Consider the following 18,627-nt stretch of genomic DNA (forward strand, 5'->3'; position numbering starts at 1 on the left):
CATCCCCTGGTGTTCTTCTCACATGCTTTTTTTCCCCTCCTTCCCTAGGGGATGATTTTTGAGGCTGTGGTTCAGCTGGCAACACTATACAATGTCACTCCACAGCAAATCTCACTTGTCACAATCACTGCTGCCATGAAGATGCCTTGGTGTGCCGAGAAAGAACAGAAATTGTTGTCATTAAATTGAAGCATGACTTTTCTATTTACAAGAGCAAGATTGGAAGAAACCCTGTCCTCACTACCCATGAAAGGTGTTCTCTATTCAACACAGTAATAGAGGTGTTTAGGGCTGTGTTGGTTCACTCTTGGGGCAGAGTGGCTGGAAAGCTGCTCATGGAAAAGGACCTGGGGGTGCTGATTGACAGAGCTGAACATGAGCAGCCTGTGCCCAGGCAGCCAAGAAGCCACCAGCATCCTGGCCTATATCAGCACCAGTGTGGCAGCAGGGCCAGGGCAGTGACTGTCCCCCTGTGCTGGACACTGCTGAGGCTGCATCTCGAATCCTGTGTCAGTTCTGGGCCCCTCACGACAAGAGAGACATTGAGGTGCTGGAGTAGGGCCAGAGAAGGGCAACGGAGCTGGTGCAGGGCCTGGAGCACAAGTGTGATGAGGAACGGCTGAGGGACCTGGGGGTTTAGTCTGGAGAAGAGAAGGCTCAGGGGGGACCTTATCGCTCTCTACAACCGCCCGACAGGAGGATGGAGCCAGGAGGGGGCTGGTCTCTGCTCCCAAGGAACAAGGGATGGACAAGAGGAAACAGCCTCAAGCTGCACCAGGGGAGGTTTAGATGGAGATGAGGAACAATTACCTTCCCCAGAGGGTGCTCAGGCATTGGAACAGGCTGCCCAGGGCAGTGCTGGAGTCACCGTCCCTGCAAGTGCTCACACACCGTGTAGAGGAGGCCTTCAGTGTGATTTGTAGAACTCATTAAGAACTCGCCAACAAAGTTTAAGTTGACAAGCAGGTATTCTTTATTGCGGCGCTGGGAGACACAGGGGATAACTCCTCCTAACGTGTGTCTCGTTTAAGCATTAAACAGACCATGATTATATTGTTGCTTAACATACATATTCATTACATTTCCGATAAACGTCATACGTGTTCATTAGTTGTCCGAGAATCGTTTGACATAATTCCACGCCTATTTTCGAATGTGCATAACAACGCGGTAGTGGTCTTTGGTGGTTGTTTTACCTCTTCCAACAATATCTTCATCACTTGGCCGTGCCTTGAACTCTTGTTCTGGAAGTCTTTGAAGCATGTGCAGTAGATAAATGCTTACACCAGCTTAATTAGTTCGGTAACACCACTGACATACATAAGCAAGTGATTTCTCCTCGTCCTTCTACTTATCAGTTAACTTCGCTACAGTACCTCCTGAACATCTGCTGGTTTCAGATACCCTTTAGCTACAGTCCTGCTTTGGTTACAATAAATTTTGTACGAAGGTCGTAAGGTTCTAAAACTATGTCAGCTACAATGATCTATCTTATACAAGGACCCTTATTACGTTCTTTTGGTTGGGCTTTTTTAGGTTTGGAAAGTTTTGTTGTTATATACAAAGCCACCAAGCTTCAAGTTACTTAAAACTAAATTTTCTTATTTCCAAAGGATTATATTTCATTTCATACTTCCTTGTCTCAAGTGCCACGGGTTAGTGGTGGCCTTGGCAGTGCTGGGGAACGGTTGGACTTGATGAGCTTAAAGCTCTTTTGCCACCCAGCTGATTCAATGACCATCAGGCCTGGGTGATGAAGTGGTACCAGCACCCACGGTCCCCACGCAGCCGCCGGCCCGACGGGCAGCACACGGACACGCAGGGCGGCATTCCCATCACCAGTCCCCCCGCTCCCACCGCAGCTCCCATCACACACAGAACCGCCCTCCTCCTGCCCTCGCCATCACTCCGCGCCGCGCCTGCGCCGCGCCTGCGGGAAGTCGGCGAGCGTTTCCGGGTTGGGCGGCACCGGTGTCGGTACGACCGGTACCACCATGTCGTGCGCCCTGGTTCCCTTCGGACACTTCCAGGACCTGGAGGCGGCTCGCGATTTCCTGTGCCCGCACCGCCGCCAGGGCAGCGCCGCGGCCGGCAGGGACAGCGGTGAGTCCCGCCCCGCCGCTCCCCTCCCTGCTCCGTGCGCCGGGGGCCTGCCTGCTGCCACGGCCGGGGCTGCCTGACCCGGGGCCGGGGGGGTGTCGCTTGTCCGCGCTGTCCTGAGCGTTCCCACCTCTCAGGGGTGTGCAAAGAGTAACCCGGGTAGCCGGCTGCTCGGCGTCCTTAATGTGGTATAGGGGTGTAAAGGGGGGGTGTCCTACAGGTGCCGTGTCTTCAGCTGCAGGTTCATGTTTTCGTGGTGTGTGTAAGTTTTAGGTGTTGTCAGATGTCAGTCCTTATCCTGTAGCATGTGGGTGAAGCTCTGTGGCCACGCACCCCGGGTGCAGCAAACTTCGGGATGAAAGTTTGTAATATTCTCTCTAACAGACTGCAGTTGTCTGAAGATGTAGTAAAAGTAGCAGTTGTTGTATGTGCAGGGTTCTCTAACGATGCAAAGTTTGCTTAACCTATGCTAAAGATGTAGTTTGGCAGCTTCCACTAAAAGGCAATAAATCCTACAGAAACTACAGACTGAAGTTGTGGACCTCATTTCTATTATGTCAGGCAATGCACAGTGAAAGCTGAGCTGTCTAGCACAGGAGCTGTATTCTCAACAGAGAAGAAGGACCAACAGATCCATGCCCAGGGAAATGAAACGCTGGCCTGTATGTTGTTAGTCCTGTACTGTCTTAACTGTATTTGGTTGATGTTTTGGCTTTCTGTCAACAGCATTGAAGGAAACTGTTTGAAGAGGTTAATGAGGATGTTTGTAAAGTCCTCACTGCTGTAAACAGAGCTATGAGAGAAAGCAAAAAGTGCTTGTTTAAAAAAGCTTAAAATGTATTTGGGGAATTAAAAGGGGGAAATCATAGTATGGGATGTGTAGGAAAGGACCTTTAAAGTCCATCTAGTCCAACCCCCTGCCATGGGCAGGGACACCTGTCACTAGAGCAGGTTGCTCCAAGCATCGTCCAACCTGGCCTTGAACATTTGCAGTGATGGAACATCCACAACTTCTCTGGACAGTTTGTTCCAGCGTCTCACCACCTTCATTGTAAAAAATTCCTTTCTACTATTCAAATCAAATTTACCCACTTTCAGTTTAAAACTGTTGTCCCTTGTCCTGTGATACAGGTCCTGGTAAAAAGATGATGCAACGATTGTGAAAAAGTTTTAAAAGTACACTGTATGTTCAGCTAGTTAACTTTACCACTAAAACTTCTGCATGCACATAGTTATACCTTATTATTGCTTTCTTTTTGTGTTCAAGATTGAATTTCACTTACTTTGTTGTTGAAATGCACCTGGAAGGAAGTAACTCTGGAAGAATTTTACACAGCCAGTATTCATTGTCCAAAACTTAGGGTGGAAAAGTTATGTACTGCTGGTACTACTGCGTGTTGTTTGGCTCTGATAATGCATGCAGATTCCATACAGCTTTTCTTTTTGGTATCATCTGTATCTAAACGAGTGAATCTGGAACCAGTAGGGTCCTGTTAGTGCCTCTTGAATAGTGAAGCTCAAAGCAAAAGATTGTAATGGGTTCGTGTTTCTAAAAGTATGTCATGAAAGAAATGAAAATATGTCTCTTGTATTTGGTGGTAAATGTGAGAGAAGTTTGTGTAAGGTAACTTTTGGATACTTTTGTTGGAGTGGATTTAGCAAATGGCATCTGTAAAGAGAGAAAACATTTGGTGTGTGCAAAACGACAAAAATGATAGAAGCAAAGAAGATGTGTGTTCTAAAATGTGCTGTTGTTTCATTTTAATGAGCTGGCTGTATTCTAGACTATTTTTGTACTTGCTCATCCAGTCACAGAGTGTCAGAATCGAGTGTTTTTCAAAATAGTGCTCATTTAGAGTGTTTGAAATCTTTTGGATTTGTGCCTGTGATTTTTGATATCACAGTTGTTTTCATGGTTCAGGATAAAGGAACATTAGTCATTTTGAAGCAGAAATCTTTGGTGTATTCAATTTTGACAGGGAGAAACAGTTACAACTTGCAGAGGTATCTTAAGTTAGAAAGAAGTAAATTGTGGAGGTATCCTAAGTTGGAAAAAAGTGTGTTGGCTGTGTGGAACAGGAGCTTCTTTGCCCATTGGGACTGTTTCTTCCAGTCTGCTTTGCTGCTGCTTTGTGGCTTGACTATCTGGATAGCAAAGCTGCAGGGTTCTGAATCTCAGGTTGGGATAAAATGGTATAGATGGATCCTGCAGTTCCTGCCAGTCTCATGGGCTTGCACCCACGCAGTGATTGCTGTGGTTGGAAATTCTTAATTCACTTTTTCATTCTCTTTTACTCTATTTTTTTCACGTACCTACTGATCCATTCATTTTTCTTAGGAAGCAAATGACTTGTTGCATGGCAGTCCAAAATGACTCCCTTTCTCTTTGATGACTGGCGTGCACCTTGACTTCTACATTGTTCACATGGAAGAACTCTTTGCTGTAAATGAAGTGCGAGAACATATAATGAATCTCTGCTTGTAAAGTTGTGAACCAAGGAAAGAAAAAAATGTCCAAGCAAGTTTTTTGGTTGGTTGGTTGGTTGGTTTAAAAAAGTGCGTATTGCACTTTTGTAGCCCAAAGAGCCAAGGCAAATATTTTTAACCAAATAAGATATAAATAAAGTGATTTTTATCAGGGAATTCTGTAATAAACACTGTTCCATTGGCAGAATGTACTGTAATATTTATGTATGTGATATTTATGTAATTATATAAATATCAATAGACACGTGTCAAAGTTCTAAGTATTTGTTGTTTTAAACGGGAGAACCAGCACCTTTTATTTACTATTTTTCTTGAGTGTGTTTGTTACGTTCTGCTGCATTTGAAACTCACTAGTATACAAACTTCATAGTTACATGAAAAATACTGGCTACCCTAGGAAAATAAATGGTCATTAAATATTTTTAGTTAAAGTATATTTCAATTAACAAATTAGTTACTTTTTTTTGAGTCATAACTTAGTGTTTTCCATGCTTAGTAGGATTTTCAAAAGCTCATTACTTTCCTGATGCGCAGATATTTTTAGTTCCAAAGTGTTTTTGTCTCCCATTACCTAAATGAAATGGATAAGAAAAAAAACCCCAAACCCAAAAATCGAAACCCAAACTTGTCCCTTGGAGGTCCTGAGCAATGGTACCTGCATCTGTGATAATGAGCTGGTCACTTCCAAGTGGTGTATGGTACAGCATATAGCTGCACCAAAATCCAACCCCCTGGTTTGGAGGGTTGCTCAGAGCTATAAGGTCTCACTTCACGACTTCTTTTTACAGTAGGAATGTTGGCTTAAGCCTGGCAGAGAAGCTCTTTTCCAAAATCCAGCCCTGTTGCATTGGCAGCATCCTGAAAGGTGCCCTTCAGCCCAGCTGCTCTAAGCATCTTTGGACTTGTGCTTGCACACTTTGTTTTATCTGAACCAACTAGTTTCATTCAGAAACACAGAAGGCCAGGCAGGCTTTTTATTTCAGAGTTGCAAACAAGGTTACAAAGAAAAAAGGATAGATTACAAAATCAAATTCTCTATTGCATTTAGCAGTAGGGTTGTTCCCAGCTATTTCTGTATCCCTCTTACAGAATTTGGTATGTTCTTATTGAAGAACCTTCTGACAAGCTCTTTTTATTGCCTCTGTAATCAGATCCTCCCTCTCCAGAAGGCATTATAGACATATAAGATTCCTTTCTTTCAGCTTTCGTATAAAATAGTGTAAAAAATGTGCACTGTACCTGAATTGTGCTACATCTGTAATTGTTAATACATTCTGGGATATGGGAAAGATTAAATGACATGCTCTCAATGCACATGACAATGGTTTCAGAGTACTTTGTCCAAATTATCTTTGAACCTGAGCGTTTTGCTGCTTTAGGACCTCCTTTACTGTATAAACTTCCTTCCTTCTTGCTATAACTTCAGCTATTACTTGCACCTGAAAGCAAGCTGAAATACTGTGTTTTGGATGCAATCTGTTTCACTTGTTTTCTGTGCCATATAGCATCACAGAGTTGCCTGGTGGTTTATTTTTTCCATATGGTACCTCAGACTTTGTTTTTGGAGTTTACAACTGTAAGCTTTGGAAATCTGCAGCATTGCTTTAAAGAATCTCAGTAGTACCTGGATTGGTTTTAATTTAGTCATCTTTTATTCTGTTGAAAGCAATTGTGACCATCTAAAGGATGAGAAGTTGCTCAGGTGTTTCTTTTTCAGATTAGTGAGCTAACTTAGTTGGAGTGTTGTCTTCTTTTTATCACTTATGGATGTCTGAAGTCATAACACAAATGTGATACTGGTCTCAAAAGGGACTTCCTAGTAATGCTGGCAAAAACTAATGTATTTGTCAGTCCCCATGCTGGAGGAGCTTTGGGAATAAATGGCTCATGATGACTGAATAGCAAGAACACTTTATGTCTACAATTCCTTGGCCTGAAGAGAAAAGAAACTGCTTCTATTTCTTCTCTAATTATGCAATCAAATGGTATCAGAGTTGCAGTGAATATACGTAGAAACTCTCCCCCGAAACTCTTCCACTTAATAAATAGAGCAAGAAATGATTGCTTATTAATTTTATAAATTCTTAAAGCATGGATGGGAAACAAGCTGCAAGATCATGAACCAACCAAACTACACACATGCAGTTAAGTGTTGTGGCTTAACCCCGGTAGGCAGCTAACACCACACAGCCACTTGCTCACCTCTCCCTACACTGGGGTGGGGAAGAGAACTGGAAGGGTGAAAGTGGGGAAAATTTGTGGGTTGAAGATAAAGGCAGTTTAATAGGTAAAGCAAAAGCTTTGCATGCAAGCAAAGCAAAACAGTGAATTCATTCACCACTTCCCATCAGCAGGCAGGTGTTTGGCCATCTCTGGGACAGCAGGGACCCAAGCAGGGCTCCGTCAGGTGTAATGGTTACTCAGAAAGACAAGTGCCATCACTCTGAACATCCCTTCAGTTCCTCCCCCAGCTTTGTATGCTGATAAATATGATATGCATATGATGCCATATGGCATGGGATATCCCTTGGGTCAGTTGGGGTCAGCTGTCCTGGCTGTGTCTCCTCCCAACTCCTTGCACGTACCCAGCCCACGTGCTACAGGGTAGTGTGAGAAACCAAAAGATGTTGATGCTGTGTTAACACTGCTCAGCAATATCTACACCATGGGTGTGTTTGTGTCATCACAAATCCCTAGCGCCATACTGCCTGCTAGGAAGAAAATTAACCCTGTCTCACCCAAACCCAGTACATTAAGATGCGAAACAAATTAATGCATGACTTGGTTTTATCATTTTTATATGTACAAAGAGTGTACCTATTAGTTTTTGACTGATGCAGCTTGATATTTTATGGCAAATAATGTAAAACCTGTTGAGGATAGATTATTGACTTCTATATGAAATTTTTTTGTATCTATCTATAAAAAGATCTATGAACATAAACTTGCTTGTTTTAGAGCTATAGATTGATGTAGGTAGGGGTAGTTTGACCTTTGTGGTGCAGTTATCAACACATGCTCTCCCACTTGGGCGAACATAGACTCTTCTGGGCAAGCCCGTATCTAGCACATCCTCTGGTAACCTGCTGCGTAGAGCTGGAACAGGAATGTGAGGGCAAGTGGGAAAGACTTCTGCTGCCTGCCCCAGGTCATCGTGCTGCTCTGCAAGGGAGGATGCTGGCAGGTTTCTGTGCCCAGATACATATATTCTGCAGTTTGGGGAGGAAGTCTTAGATTGGGTAAAAACATCTTTTATATTGGATTTGTGCTGTTAAATGCCAGTTAGACCTAATTGGTCTAGATCTGTTGCTAGCATTTCTCTCTCTTCTGTTCTTGTCTTTTAAACAAAACATGCTTATCAGTAGGACTTGTTCTTTGGGGTATTAAGTTTATGATAAATGTGCTTGAACTGAATTCTCTTATACATGAACACCAGTGCTGTGCATGTGCAGCATTTAAAGCAGCTCTGAAGTTTCACATATGCTGATGATGGAGTTTTAATGCAAGATGCTTCAAATTAAAGAACAAAGTTGTTCTTGCAGATGCAGTAGATGAACTTCTATTTTTGCAAGCTCTGCAGTAACACATAATCTGGAATATTGCTGATGCTTTATCTAAGTAGGGAGACCTGTTTACCAGACATCTGCTGCTAGTCGGAGACAGAGATGAATGGAAATGTAGATTTGCACAGGAAAGCTTGATTTCCCATCAATGCACTGGAAAAAATGAACATGTTCCAAGTAAAGAACTGTTTCAGGCTTGTTTAGGTATTGGTCACTAGATAATGTGTTACATTCCACAGCTGCTAGTTCTGATCTGTAATGTTACTAAAGGAAATGGTGGGGTATTTCTTAAGATCATTATTGTAAACAGTGCTTGAGTCCTGTGTCTCCTCTGGCTTGACCAACCTTTCTAGGTGCTGGTGCAAGGGCAAGTCTCTGCAGGCTGACAGTGACAGCTTCTGCTGGCATTGCAGAAGCAGGTCACAGTTCTAAAAGATCTCTGCAGCTTTATCACTAGGATTGTGCCTCACCATTACCTCATTTTTCCCATCCTTTTTTTTATTGATCTTGCTTTATCCAAGGAAGATGATAACCAGGAAAATACAGCTTTTCACAAAGAGGCAGCAGGATTCTTTATGGCTGAAGATTTATGTTGCATGTTCAGTCTCAGAGTTGAAGTGCCTGAAGATTCTTGGGAAGGCTGGTCTGCTCTGTGCTGTAGGGAAGCCGGTGGCCCCGACTGTGTTTCTTGGATGTAGTTATGTTTCTCTCTGGGCTGCGGCACACCGACAGACTTCCTTCCTTCATGGATTTTACAGGAAGGAGATTTTGTTGCCTTTTGAGCTAATAAAATGCAAACAGAAGTAGGATTTCATTAGCTAGCTTCAACTAAACATCGACGCTAGTTACTATTTTCTTCTCGTGGTTTGTATTCAACAGTATTTGGCGTAATTCTCCTTCATGTATTTGCACACTGGAGAATTCCCAACCCCAAATACAAGATTAGACTGTGACCCTTGGAAGCTGGTTGCGTATATAGTTATGCCTGAAATAACTGCAGTCAGATCTGTATTGATGGTGATGCTGTAAAACTGTCTGACTCATCCGGTTTGTAGATGGCGCAGACCTTTCCTTTTTAACACAGGTTATTCACGGAGTGGGCATTTTGTCTTTTACAGTCTCCTGAAATACCTCCTCAACAGCGTTGGTGGAAAGTTTCTTTCTTAAGCTAATTTTTTTGGTCTTTATTAGCCATACAATAGTTTAAAAATCTGCCTTAACAGCCAGGATACACATTCCTGTTTTGTTGTACTGGATTCTGCCTTTCTTTGGTGGTAAAGGAACCAGAGTTTTTAGTCCAATCTGGCCTTGAACGCTGCCAGGGATGGAGCATTTATCACTTCTTTGGGCAACCTGTGCCAGTGCCTCACCACGCTCACTGTAAAGAACTTCTTCCTTGTATCTAACCTGAACTTCCCCTCTTTCAGTTTGAACCCATCACCCCTTGTCCTATCGCTACAAGTCCCTCTCCGACATCCTTGTAGACCCCCTTCAGATATTGGAACTTAGGTTGCTACTGACCCTGCAATTGACTTAAACCAAACCAAAATCCACCACTGTGGAAAGGAATATATTTTACTTATGTACAGAAATACTGTTTCTCATAAAGTTGAGCATATGTTGTTCTTATGGTGTGCTACAGATCATCTTATGCCACGTAGTAAAACTTCTGTATTCCTGACAGGAGAGAGTCTGCTGTCCCCTTGCTTTCCCTCTGTAGCTGCCTCATATGTAAAAGATGGGGCTTTTGTTGTGTTTGGAGTAGTAGTAATTAGCTAAATCAAGCTAAAGCTCTAATTTTGTGGTGAGGTCTTGGGTCTCTGCACCCACTCGAGAAAGCTTTTGTCAAGTGGACACAAGAGTTTCCCCCTCTTATACCCTTGCTCTTTGCTTGCTGTATCGACCTTGAAATATGTCTTGTCTCTTGAAATGTCTGTGAGAAACCGAGAAAAGACAGATTTGGTTGAATAATTTGTTCTAAAGTGCAGAGAGGCCCTGTTGAAGGATCAGTGGTGTGTTGTACCATAAGGTACAGTAACACTGTAAGGTGTTACTTACCCAGGTCTCTAGATGCAGTCTGTCAGAGTTAATTTACAATTTGTGCTGTTTCCAGTTTGTACTTAGGTTGCATCTTCTGTTATTACTTTTCAGTAGTGTCAAAACTGGGAGTAAATACAGAGAAACAGGACAGCCATTTCTACCACTTCATGGTTCTTTCTATAGAACTCATTTAGTATCTGCCATAAATGAACTTATTGGCAGGGAAAGGAAAACAACTGCCAGCAATCCTTTCTGATTGTGTTTTTCATTGCTTATGCTGTATCTCATGTGCTGTTTATCTCATGTGACAAATCTTTCTTTGCTTAAAGCAGGCAAATCCACAAGCTGGGAAGATGGTAACTGGGGCGGCTGGGATGAAGCAGAATTACAAGAACCTGTAAGTTCATACAGATGAGTTTTCATTGCTAAGTTACCTATTCTAAAAGACTTCTCCACTTGTTTGTGTGGGGGGTGTTTGGGGGTTTTCTCGCCTCTATGTTTATCACCTAGGCAAGAAGGATCTTGACCTGTGTTACAAATGTGACAGCTTGTTTGTTCCTTGTTCCTGTAATTGTTTCTAAGTATAGCTTGGATGTTACCTGTTGTGATAATTACTCATATTCTTGTATTCTTTAGGTTTTTTCTCATTAGAGTACACACACATCTTTCTGTGCTGCTGCAGCTGGGGGCATCTTTTTTGTCCTATAACTAGCCAGAGAAAGTAGGGCATGGCAGGGGACTTACAATAATCTACCATGAATCAATATAAATCAAAACCTCCTCAATCATGAACCACTGACACAAGCATCTTGCTGATGATCACATAGTACTTCTTTTATGTTGTGATGTGCAGATGGTGTTATAGGAGGGGTTAAATTACATATGTAGGATGGGGCAGCACAGTTGCCCTTTAAAGGGGGAAAAACATGCCTCTGCCCAACAAGTTCAACTAAGAATGACACTGCTAGTCTAGTAATTGTTGTTAAGGCTGAGACTTACAGCTACCAGCTGCCTTGCGTAAGGTGCTAGGGGAGCTGTCTGTGTAGAAATCCTCTGCACCTGCATGAATCATCTGAACAGAATTGCTTGGTTAGTTCCCTGTTATTGCTGATAGGGTAGACTGAATTTAGAGCTCACCTTGCTAACAAAACTCTCATGTCTGCTGGCTTTATCTCCGTATGCAGAAAGTTTGCCTAAGGAGTTGGGCAGGATCCTCCTAACTACTTCATCAGGCAAAGAGATCTTTCAGCTGAGCTGACAAACAGTTTGAAGCAAGCATAATGCCTCGCAGGGATGAATCACTGGTGCTGATGTCAGGGAATGACAAGTGTATAAAAACTTAAATCGGATGGGAATTCAGCTCCACTGTAATTGCCATGAGTGTGTTTCTTGGGCCACGTCTCTATTAGATGAGCTGTAATATTTGTAACTTCCTTAGTGAAGAGAACAAACGCTCTGTTTCTTACTTAGGTTGTAATTTGATAGAACCAGCAGATTCTAAATGGAAATTGCCTGATTTTTCACTCTTTTGTTTAAAATGTCAAGCTATTCTGCCAGGTAGTTCACTCCGTTCTTGCTGAAGACCTCCTGCTAACATGTTTTCCTCCAAAGTTGCTAGTGATTTCAGGTCAAACTCTTTAGAAAGAAAGAAACTGTGATCCACAGCAAATGGGTTGTTCTCTTGGGAGCATATAAATACATGAGTCTGCACATCTGAACACGCACCAAAATGAGTCCATCAGTCGCACAGAGAGTTGAGAATTACTAATACAATATAACAATGAATTCCCTTGTTAAAACTCTGAACTGTTTGTTCATGATTTGCATTATAGTTGCTGCAAAATGCATCTTTTCTTGGAATTACTCACTTGTCAAGTATCTATTTCGTGGAACAGAGCAACTTTTGAGAAAGCATTCTGTTCTTCCACAAGGTGTCTTTTTATATTAGCTTATTTGTTGGGATGATAATGTTAAAATCATGTCTTAAATGCTGATTTTAATCTTTCTGCCTTTTGCCTTTTAAAGGAGTTTCTTTTGACAAGTGCAGTGCTTTTCCTATTTTAACCCTTAATTTATTTTTGTCACTAGTGTAAGATGGCCATATTTGATGCCTTTAAATTTTAAGTTCTTTATTTATGCATACATATAATTTTGTTTAAATTCTTTGTCTAAGATAAAATTGTAATTCCTTTTAATCTTTGAAAAAGCCTTTCATTTTTGATTCTTTTTCCTCAGTTTGAAAATCACTGCATTAAAATTTAGTATAAGGCTTTTCTTTGGGGTTTGGTTATGTGTTTTGGCACCTGATACATTTACCTCTGTCATGAGGAGTTAAAATTAACATGAGTATCACAGACAACTTCATCACCTTTCTGTGAAGTCTTGAAAAATGCCAGTAATTAGGGGAAAATTGTTGCCATAGAACTTGGCATCCAGCAGCAGACAAAAATGTCATGAAAATAGGTTGTCTTCTTGCACAATTCAAGAGATAGCGTGGACAAAGTTATCAGGATGTTTGTGGTGTGCTCATGTAGACCTTGTGATGGATAGACAGTGTATTCTTATGTGCACAAAGTGATCTTTTAACACTACAGCCTTATGAAAGGAGATAAATGCAATGAATAGCTGATTAAGAATATGATAGGCAAATTATTCCTGCATTTTTTTCAATTGGGAGTAAATGTGTATATTTTCAAGTGCAACTTTACAAGAGAATAAATTGCACCAATTGGAAAACGATCACATTGAAGTGGTTGGGTTTTTTATTTGTGAATAGCTGCTTTGGAATACTAGAGGATGGAGTAATACTTTGAACAGCTAAGAAGATGTAGGCTTGGGTAGGTGGCTATGGAAATAAAGACTGGACAAGGGAAGGTGTTTGTATTGCTGTGATCATGGTAAGAGGATGGAGCTAAGAAAGCTGGAGTATCATCTCTGTGAGACCTTTTAGCAGTCTGCTCAAATCCTGTTACCTACTTTCTTCCTTTGAGTTATGGTTAACAGGAGCTACCTTGTTCTGCAGTCAAACATTTGACTCGTTGCTCCAAGGCAAAAAGATGCAATCTTTTTGCTTTTATACCCAGTGATGGTATCTAAATCTAAACTTCTCCATCATTAAACCTTGAAAACGTGACACTTCTTAATATGAATTTTTTTCTTTGTAAGTTCCTTGTTGTGGAAAGGCATATGGAACCTGTTGCATGTTACTATGAGGTTTTAGAGTGAATGCCACCTTAGCTACTTTCTTCATGTGTGCATATGTTTGCTTAATGCTGGTCAGTGTATGAGCTTGGATAAATTGTTCATTTTGAGTATGGATTATGATGAGAACAGCTAAAGAGATTCCAGTCTCTAATCCATAACAATAATGCTTTAAATTTTGTTCTTCTAATGTCTCGTTGGTGAAAGGAGAAGATTTTGAGGAGTAGAGTATAGCGATGAGTACTTTGGGTTTTGTTTTGTAAACACAGACAGAATTAGTGCAAGGTTGATGCATTTCTCTTGGCTTTTCATGCAAGTTGGAGTTCTAGTGACTGGATAAGTAACAGTCCATTCAGTGCTGGTATTGAGGGCAAACTGTTGTCATGAATCTTGCGTGTTCTTCTGTGTTTAAAAATTGTTGCATACATTGACTAATGCTTTACCTATAGGAAGAAGAGGAATCTAATTCCAAGAACCAGAGAAATTACTGGCTTCAGGATTGTGTGTTGTCCTTGTCACCAACAAATGACCTCATGGTAATAGCTAATGAACAGAAAGCAGTCTTTTTAGTGCGTAAGTATGCATGCTACTAAGTGTATATGCTAGTACATCTGGTACATTTCATAGCAATCAGGACAAGATTTGTTTCTCCTCCATCCACTTACACCCCCAAGACATACCTTCAAGAATTTTGGAGTGTTTTATAGTACACATCATGCATTTTTTAGGTACTGCTTGGCAAGTAAGTTGTTTTGGTTTTACTTCTTAGCTATATTTTGATTGGAGAAAACTATTTTATCATATGTAATTAATATATGCTATAACTCCCCAGCTGTCTTGAGATGCTCAGAAATAGTGACATCAATTGTGCTCAATAAGAAAACCCAAACATTTATATTAATTTTAGCTGTTAAGAAATACTTGACCTTATGTTTCTTTTCCCTTGAAGAAAAGAAAGAGCTAACTGAGCCAGTGGCCCTTGGAGGAGGCATATTGAGGTGGATTGTTTTGGAGATTTCCACCTTTGATAGAAAATTATTCTCCATCTTGAATAATGGGAAGCTTTATATTTTACTCTAAAGTAGGGCTCTTGGAGCTTTTAAAGGTACCCTTAGTGTTATATGAACACTGATGAGCCAGCTGCTGTCTACAGATGTGCTGGGGTATTGGTGATGTTAACAGCTGTAGTTGGTGGCGCATGAGCATGAAGAAGTGAAACCTCCTGCTATGGGGAATATTATACCATTTGAGAACAAAACCAGGCTCTTGAAGCTCATTTGCATAATTAGCTAGATTGCATTGAGTTGTCATGCTGCATTTGGCATTCCCTGTAAAGTTGTGTGTTCCAAACCCAATGTAGATTAGTTGCTGATTTTTCACAAAGAATAAAAAGATAGCAGTACTCCTCAGAAAGTTCTTACTGGATCAGGAATAAGGGGTTGATTTACCTTGCCAAGATCTCACTTGCTGGAGAATTGCTTCTGCTCAACTGCACAGTAGCAACTGTACCACACAGTAGCAGAAGTGTCCCTGTCTCAGGTTTTAGGTGTCAGACAGATGGCACACAACACTAACTTTCTTTATTTGGCACTTGGGAGTTGATTCAACAATCAGATGTCAGCTGTAATAGCACCCTGTGCATAACAAACTAGAGTGTTTTCTAACCTTGAATATGATGCGATGATTAGAAGTTGTCAAATTTAATGTAAGATTCCCATGTCTTTCTTGGCAGTTAAAATTAGAATTTTCTGTTAATTTAAGCTCATCTTCAGCAATCTCCCCAGAAGAAGTGTGCCCTTGCATGGTGCTTTTCTCCTAAGGATCCCTGTTTCATGAATTGAACCTTTGAAAAGTTGATAAAGTAGATCTTACTGCATAAATCTCTTTAAACAAAACCAGGCCTTTCAGAATTGTAATCGTGTTTTGCTCCATGTCTTCAAGGTTTGTGATTGGTACTTAGCTAAGTGTGGTAGGGTGTATTGTACATCCATTGTACAGAAGGGAAGGATTAGGAACAGAACTACATTTGTGACATGCAAAACAGATTTTATAGATGGTGTCTTTATTCTTAATGGCAGCTAAATGGAAGCACAGTGACAAGGGGAAAGAGGAAATGCAGTACGCTGTTGGCTGGAGTGGCTCTCTCAATGTTGAAGAAGGGTAGGTGTTGAAATACAGCTGTGATAAAAATGTCATTTCCATGTTTAATAATTAGTAGCATGTGCCTTTTACTTGTAGGGTTTTGGCGTTTGGGGTTTTTTCTTCTTTCATCAGGGTGCATTCATTGTCTTATGGATTTGAATGTTGAAAACAGAAACGGAGTGACCCGGGTAATCAGAAACATTGTTTGCAAAGGTCACTCTTCATGTGTAGTGTGATACCTCAGGACAAGTTCATACAAATTAACAGGGGTCCTCCCTGTGCAAGTCAGTGTATTTGTATGTAATTTAGACATCTTGAGAAGTGAGTTGTGGTGCTGTTTATAAGTTCCTGTACTAGGAGGGGGAAAAAAGTACCCTTTTGGAAAAAAAGTCTACTTTTAAAGTAGGGCTTAAATGTTGTTAGGGGATGTTGAAACTGGAAACGTGAAGTTGTTTTAGAAGTACTACTTTTCATTTTTTTAATGTCAAGCAAGTATAATGTCATCTTTCTGATCCAGAAATAGTTTTGGGCTCTAAGTCGTTTAGGGACTTGGAAAATTTGCTTTGGTCATACATTTGGTATTTATACAACATTTCTGCTCTCTCTGTCTTCAAATAACCAGACAGATGCTTTCCCAAACCTTCCATATGGAAGAGGATTTTGCATCTTGTTATTAAGTTTGCAGCCTTGAGTTGCTGTCTGCCTTTGCACATGCTTCCTATTGGCTTCAACCTTCTGTTACGCTGCGGGAGGTGTTGACTTAATCAGCTTCTCTCCAATCTGTAAAGCTCATAACCTAACTGCTGCTGCCACACATTTAAACTGGTTTATGTGCATCTCTTTAAGTATTTTTTTTCACTGAAATTTCTCTGACATCTTTTATTAAAAAAAGGAAAAGAAATTCTGTTTGGCTGTTTTGGGGTTTTCTTTCGTACTACTGTTACAGCCCAAGAGATGCACTGCCATACAGAACAGGAAGCTTTCTTTAATGGGCATGGTTGTATTCACTACAGCTTGACTTAAGGTTTGCAAGGGTTTCCTGTAGGTGAAGGTTCTATATCTGTGGAAGAATGGTAATATGGTAAATAATAAATTACTATCAGGTTGTCAAAAGACATGACTTTTTTTTTTTTGCCTCTCTTTTATCCCCCTCAAAGTTGCCTCCAACTGCTAATGTTCTGTGGTGGCCAAGCTTTGCTGTTGGAAGATGAGATTCCACTGAGATATTTAACGCTGCTTTGAAGTTGTAATTGAATTGTAGCTGATGTCAAACTTGCATTTAGAAAGCCTTTTTCCTGTAATTGTCTAGCTGATGATTTAATCACTCCTTGGGGAATGGAGGTGACCTGAAATGCAAATAATCAACAGTACTGCAGGCGTTTGTGCTTTAAGTGCTTTTTGGGTTGTCATCTTGAATTTATATGCTCTTTCATAAAACCTTTGTACTGCTTCTGTTTCCCCAGACAGTGTAAAACTTTCTCTCATGGTAATAGTTCAATAAGTTCTGATTGAAGATGTTGAGGCCTGCTCTTCTGCTTGCCTTCTGCATGCATTGCCTGCCATGCATTCAGCATGCTCAGCTATTGTGTGAACTGGGAAGACCATGTTAGCCCTTCAAAGGCTTTCAAATTGTAAAATGCAATTGATAGAAAATCTACCTAATTGCATAATGTGATTCAAAAGTTTATTTTGAGAACTATGGCTCACTTCTTTGTTTTGGGGTTTTTTTTGTTTGGTTGGGTTTTTTTAAATGGTTGTTCTTGGTATGTCATTATAGATCAGGAAAAAATACCTTTATATATGTGAGATTTAACTTGGGTACTTACTGAAGAGTACTGGCTGAATAATCAGTCTGTGAATGATGAAAGACAACAAAAGTGTAATAAGCACTTTTGCAATCTATCTGGGCACTCTTGAACTTGTAATTGAAGATGCCTTTAAAATGAAGAAGTGTTTTTCACTTTTTAGTATCAATTTGATATAGTGTGTGCTGCATTAATAGAGTCTTAAAATGTTTAAAATGCTGACTTAGTAAGATCTCTGGTGTAGAGCAAAATTTCACAACTGGAGAAAAAACACATGCTTACTGGATTTATCTTTCTGTTTTAGTGAATGTGTGAGTAGTGTATTGTGTATCCCATTGGCAAGTCAGAAGAGGTAAGGATTGATATTCTTATGTATATGCATCATCAGTCCCTTTACATTGTTCCAGTTTTAAATGTTTACAGCTTAGAGCAGGATTTGTTTGTAACTTGTGGTGTATCTTTGTGCAACAGGAGTTCCACAGGCCGTCCTGACTGGACCTGCATTGTGGTTGGCTTCACCTCTGGCTATGTTCGGTTTTACACTGAGGTATGTTTCACAAGCAAGCTATTGTAAAACACATCTATGCCTGTAAAACACATCTGTGCCTATAAAACTTCTGTTCCTGCAGATAGTGCTTTTTGCCTTACATAAGAAAAGGGACAGAAATGTTCATGCTTATCATTCTTTTTCTTCCAGAGTGGAGTTCTGCTTCTTGCCCAGCTGTTAAACGAAGATCCAGTCCTACAGCTTAAGTGCAGAACCTATGAAATTCCCAGGCATCCTGGTGTCACAGAACAGGTTTTGTCACATTATTTCAAAAGCGAAGTGGCAGTGTTATGGGGTATGGAAGGGAGTCTTCTCTGTGAATCCTCTATGTCCTTTACCAGCTTTTGGTGGGATGGACAGTTCCTTAGAACAAGAGACTCTGGATTTCTTGTTCGAGAATTATCATTTGTGTAATTTGAGGATTCCAAATTTATTTTTTGGAGTATTTAGTTAGATTTGTACTATTTTTCTCTGCCAACCTTGCAAGGCAAGGCTTCACTCATTTCCTATTTATTCATTTATGTGCACAAAGCATGATAATGTGTTGATGAAAGGAGAAACTGCAACTTGACAGGTGCCCAAGAGCTAGATGTACTCATTCATAAGAACTTAACTATTTCACAGAGAAGATGGCTGAAAGTTAAAACAATCTTTAGAGGAGATAGTTGTAGCAACCTGCATGTCATTATGAGTATTTCCTGCAGAGAAGGCTCTTGCAGAGCTCAAGCTCTTTAACAGAAAA

At 40.7% G+C, this 18,627-nt stretch overlaps 1 protein-coding gene across 3 annotated transcripts in view; it reads left to right on the forward strand.

Annotated features, from left to right (window-relative positions):
• The first annotated feature begins 1,934 nt into the window (after positions 1-1,934).
• The window catches only part of RAB3GAP2 (RAB3 GTPase activating non-catalytic protein subunit 2), a 42,082-nt gene continuing 25,389 nt past the window's right edge, over positions 1,935-18,627 (forward strand). For 2 of the 3 annotated variants that reach the window (XM_030500039.2, XM_030500041.2), the window contains exons 1-7: positions 1,935-2,103; positions 10,520-10,587; positions 13,841-13,964; positions 15,470-15,551; positions 17,643-17,690; positions 17,810-17,885; positions 18,036-18,137. In XM_030500039.2, coding sequence (XP_030355899.1) covers positions 1,995-2,103; positions 10,520-10,587; positions 13,841-13,964; positions 15,470-15,551; positions 17,643-17,690; positions 17,810-17,885; positions 18,036-18,137 — 609 coding nt within the window. In that variant the 5' untranslated portion in view covers positions 1,935-1,994. The remainder of the gene's footprint in view (positions 2,104-10,519; positions 10,588-13,840; positions 13,965-15,469; positions 15,552-17,642; positions 17,691-17,809; positions 17,886-18,035; positions 18,138-18,627) is intronic. The other variant, XM_030500040.1, reaches the window with a different exon arrangement.

The sequence above is a fragment of the Strigops habroptila genome, chromosome 10 (assembly GCF_004027225.2).
Source record: "Strigops habroptila isolate Jane chromosome 10, bStrHab1.2.pri, whole genome shotgun sequence".
Classification (NCBI taxonomy): domain Eukaryota; kingdom Metazoa; phylum Chordata; class Aves; order Psittaciformes; family Psittacidae; genus Strigops; species Strigops habroptila.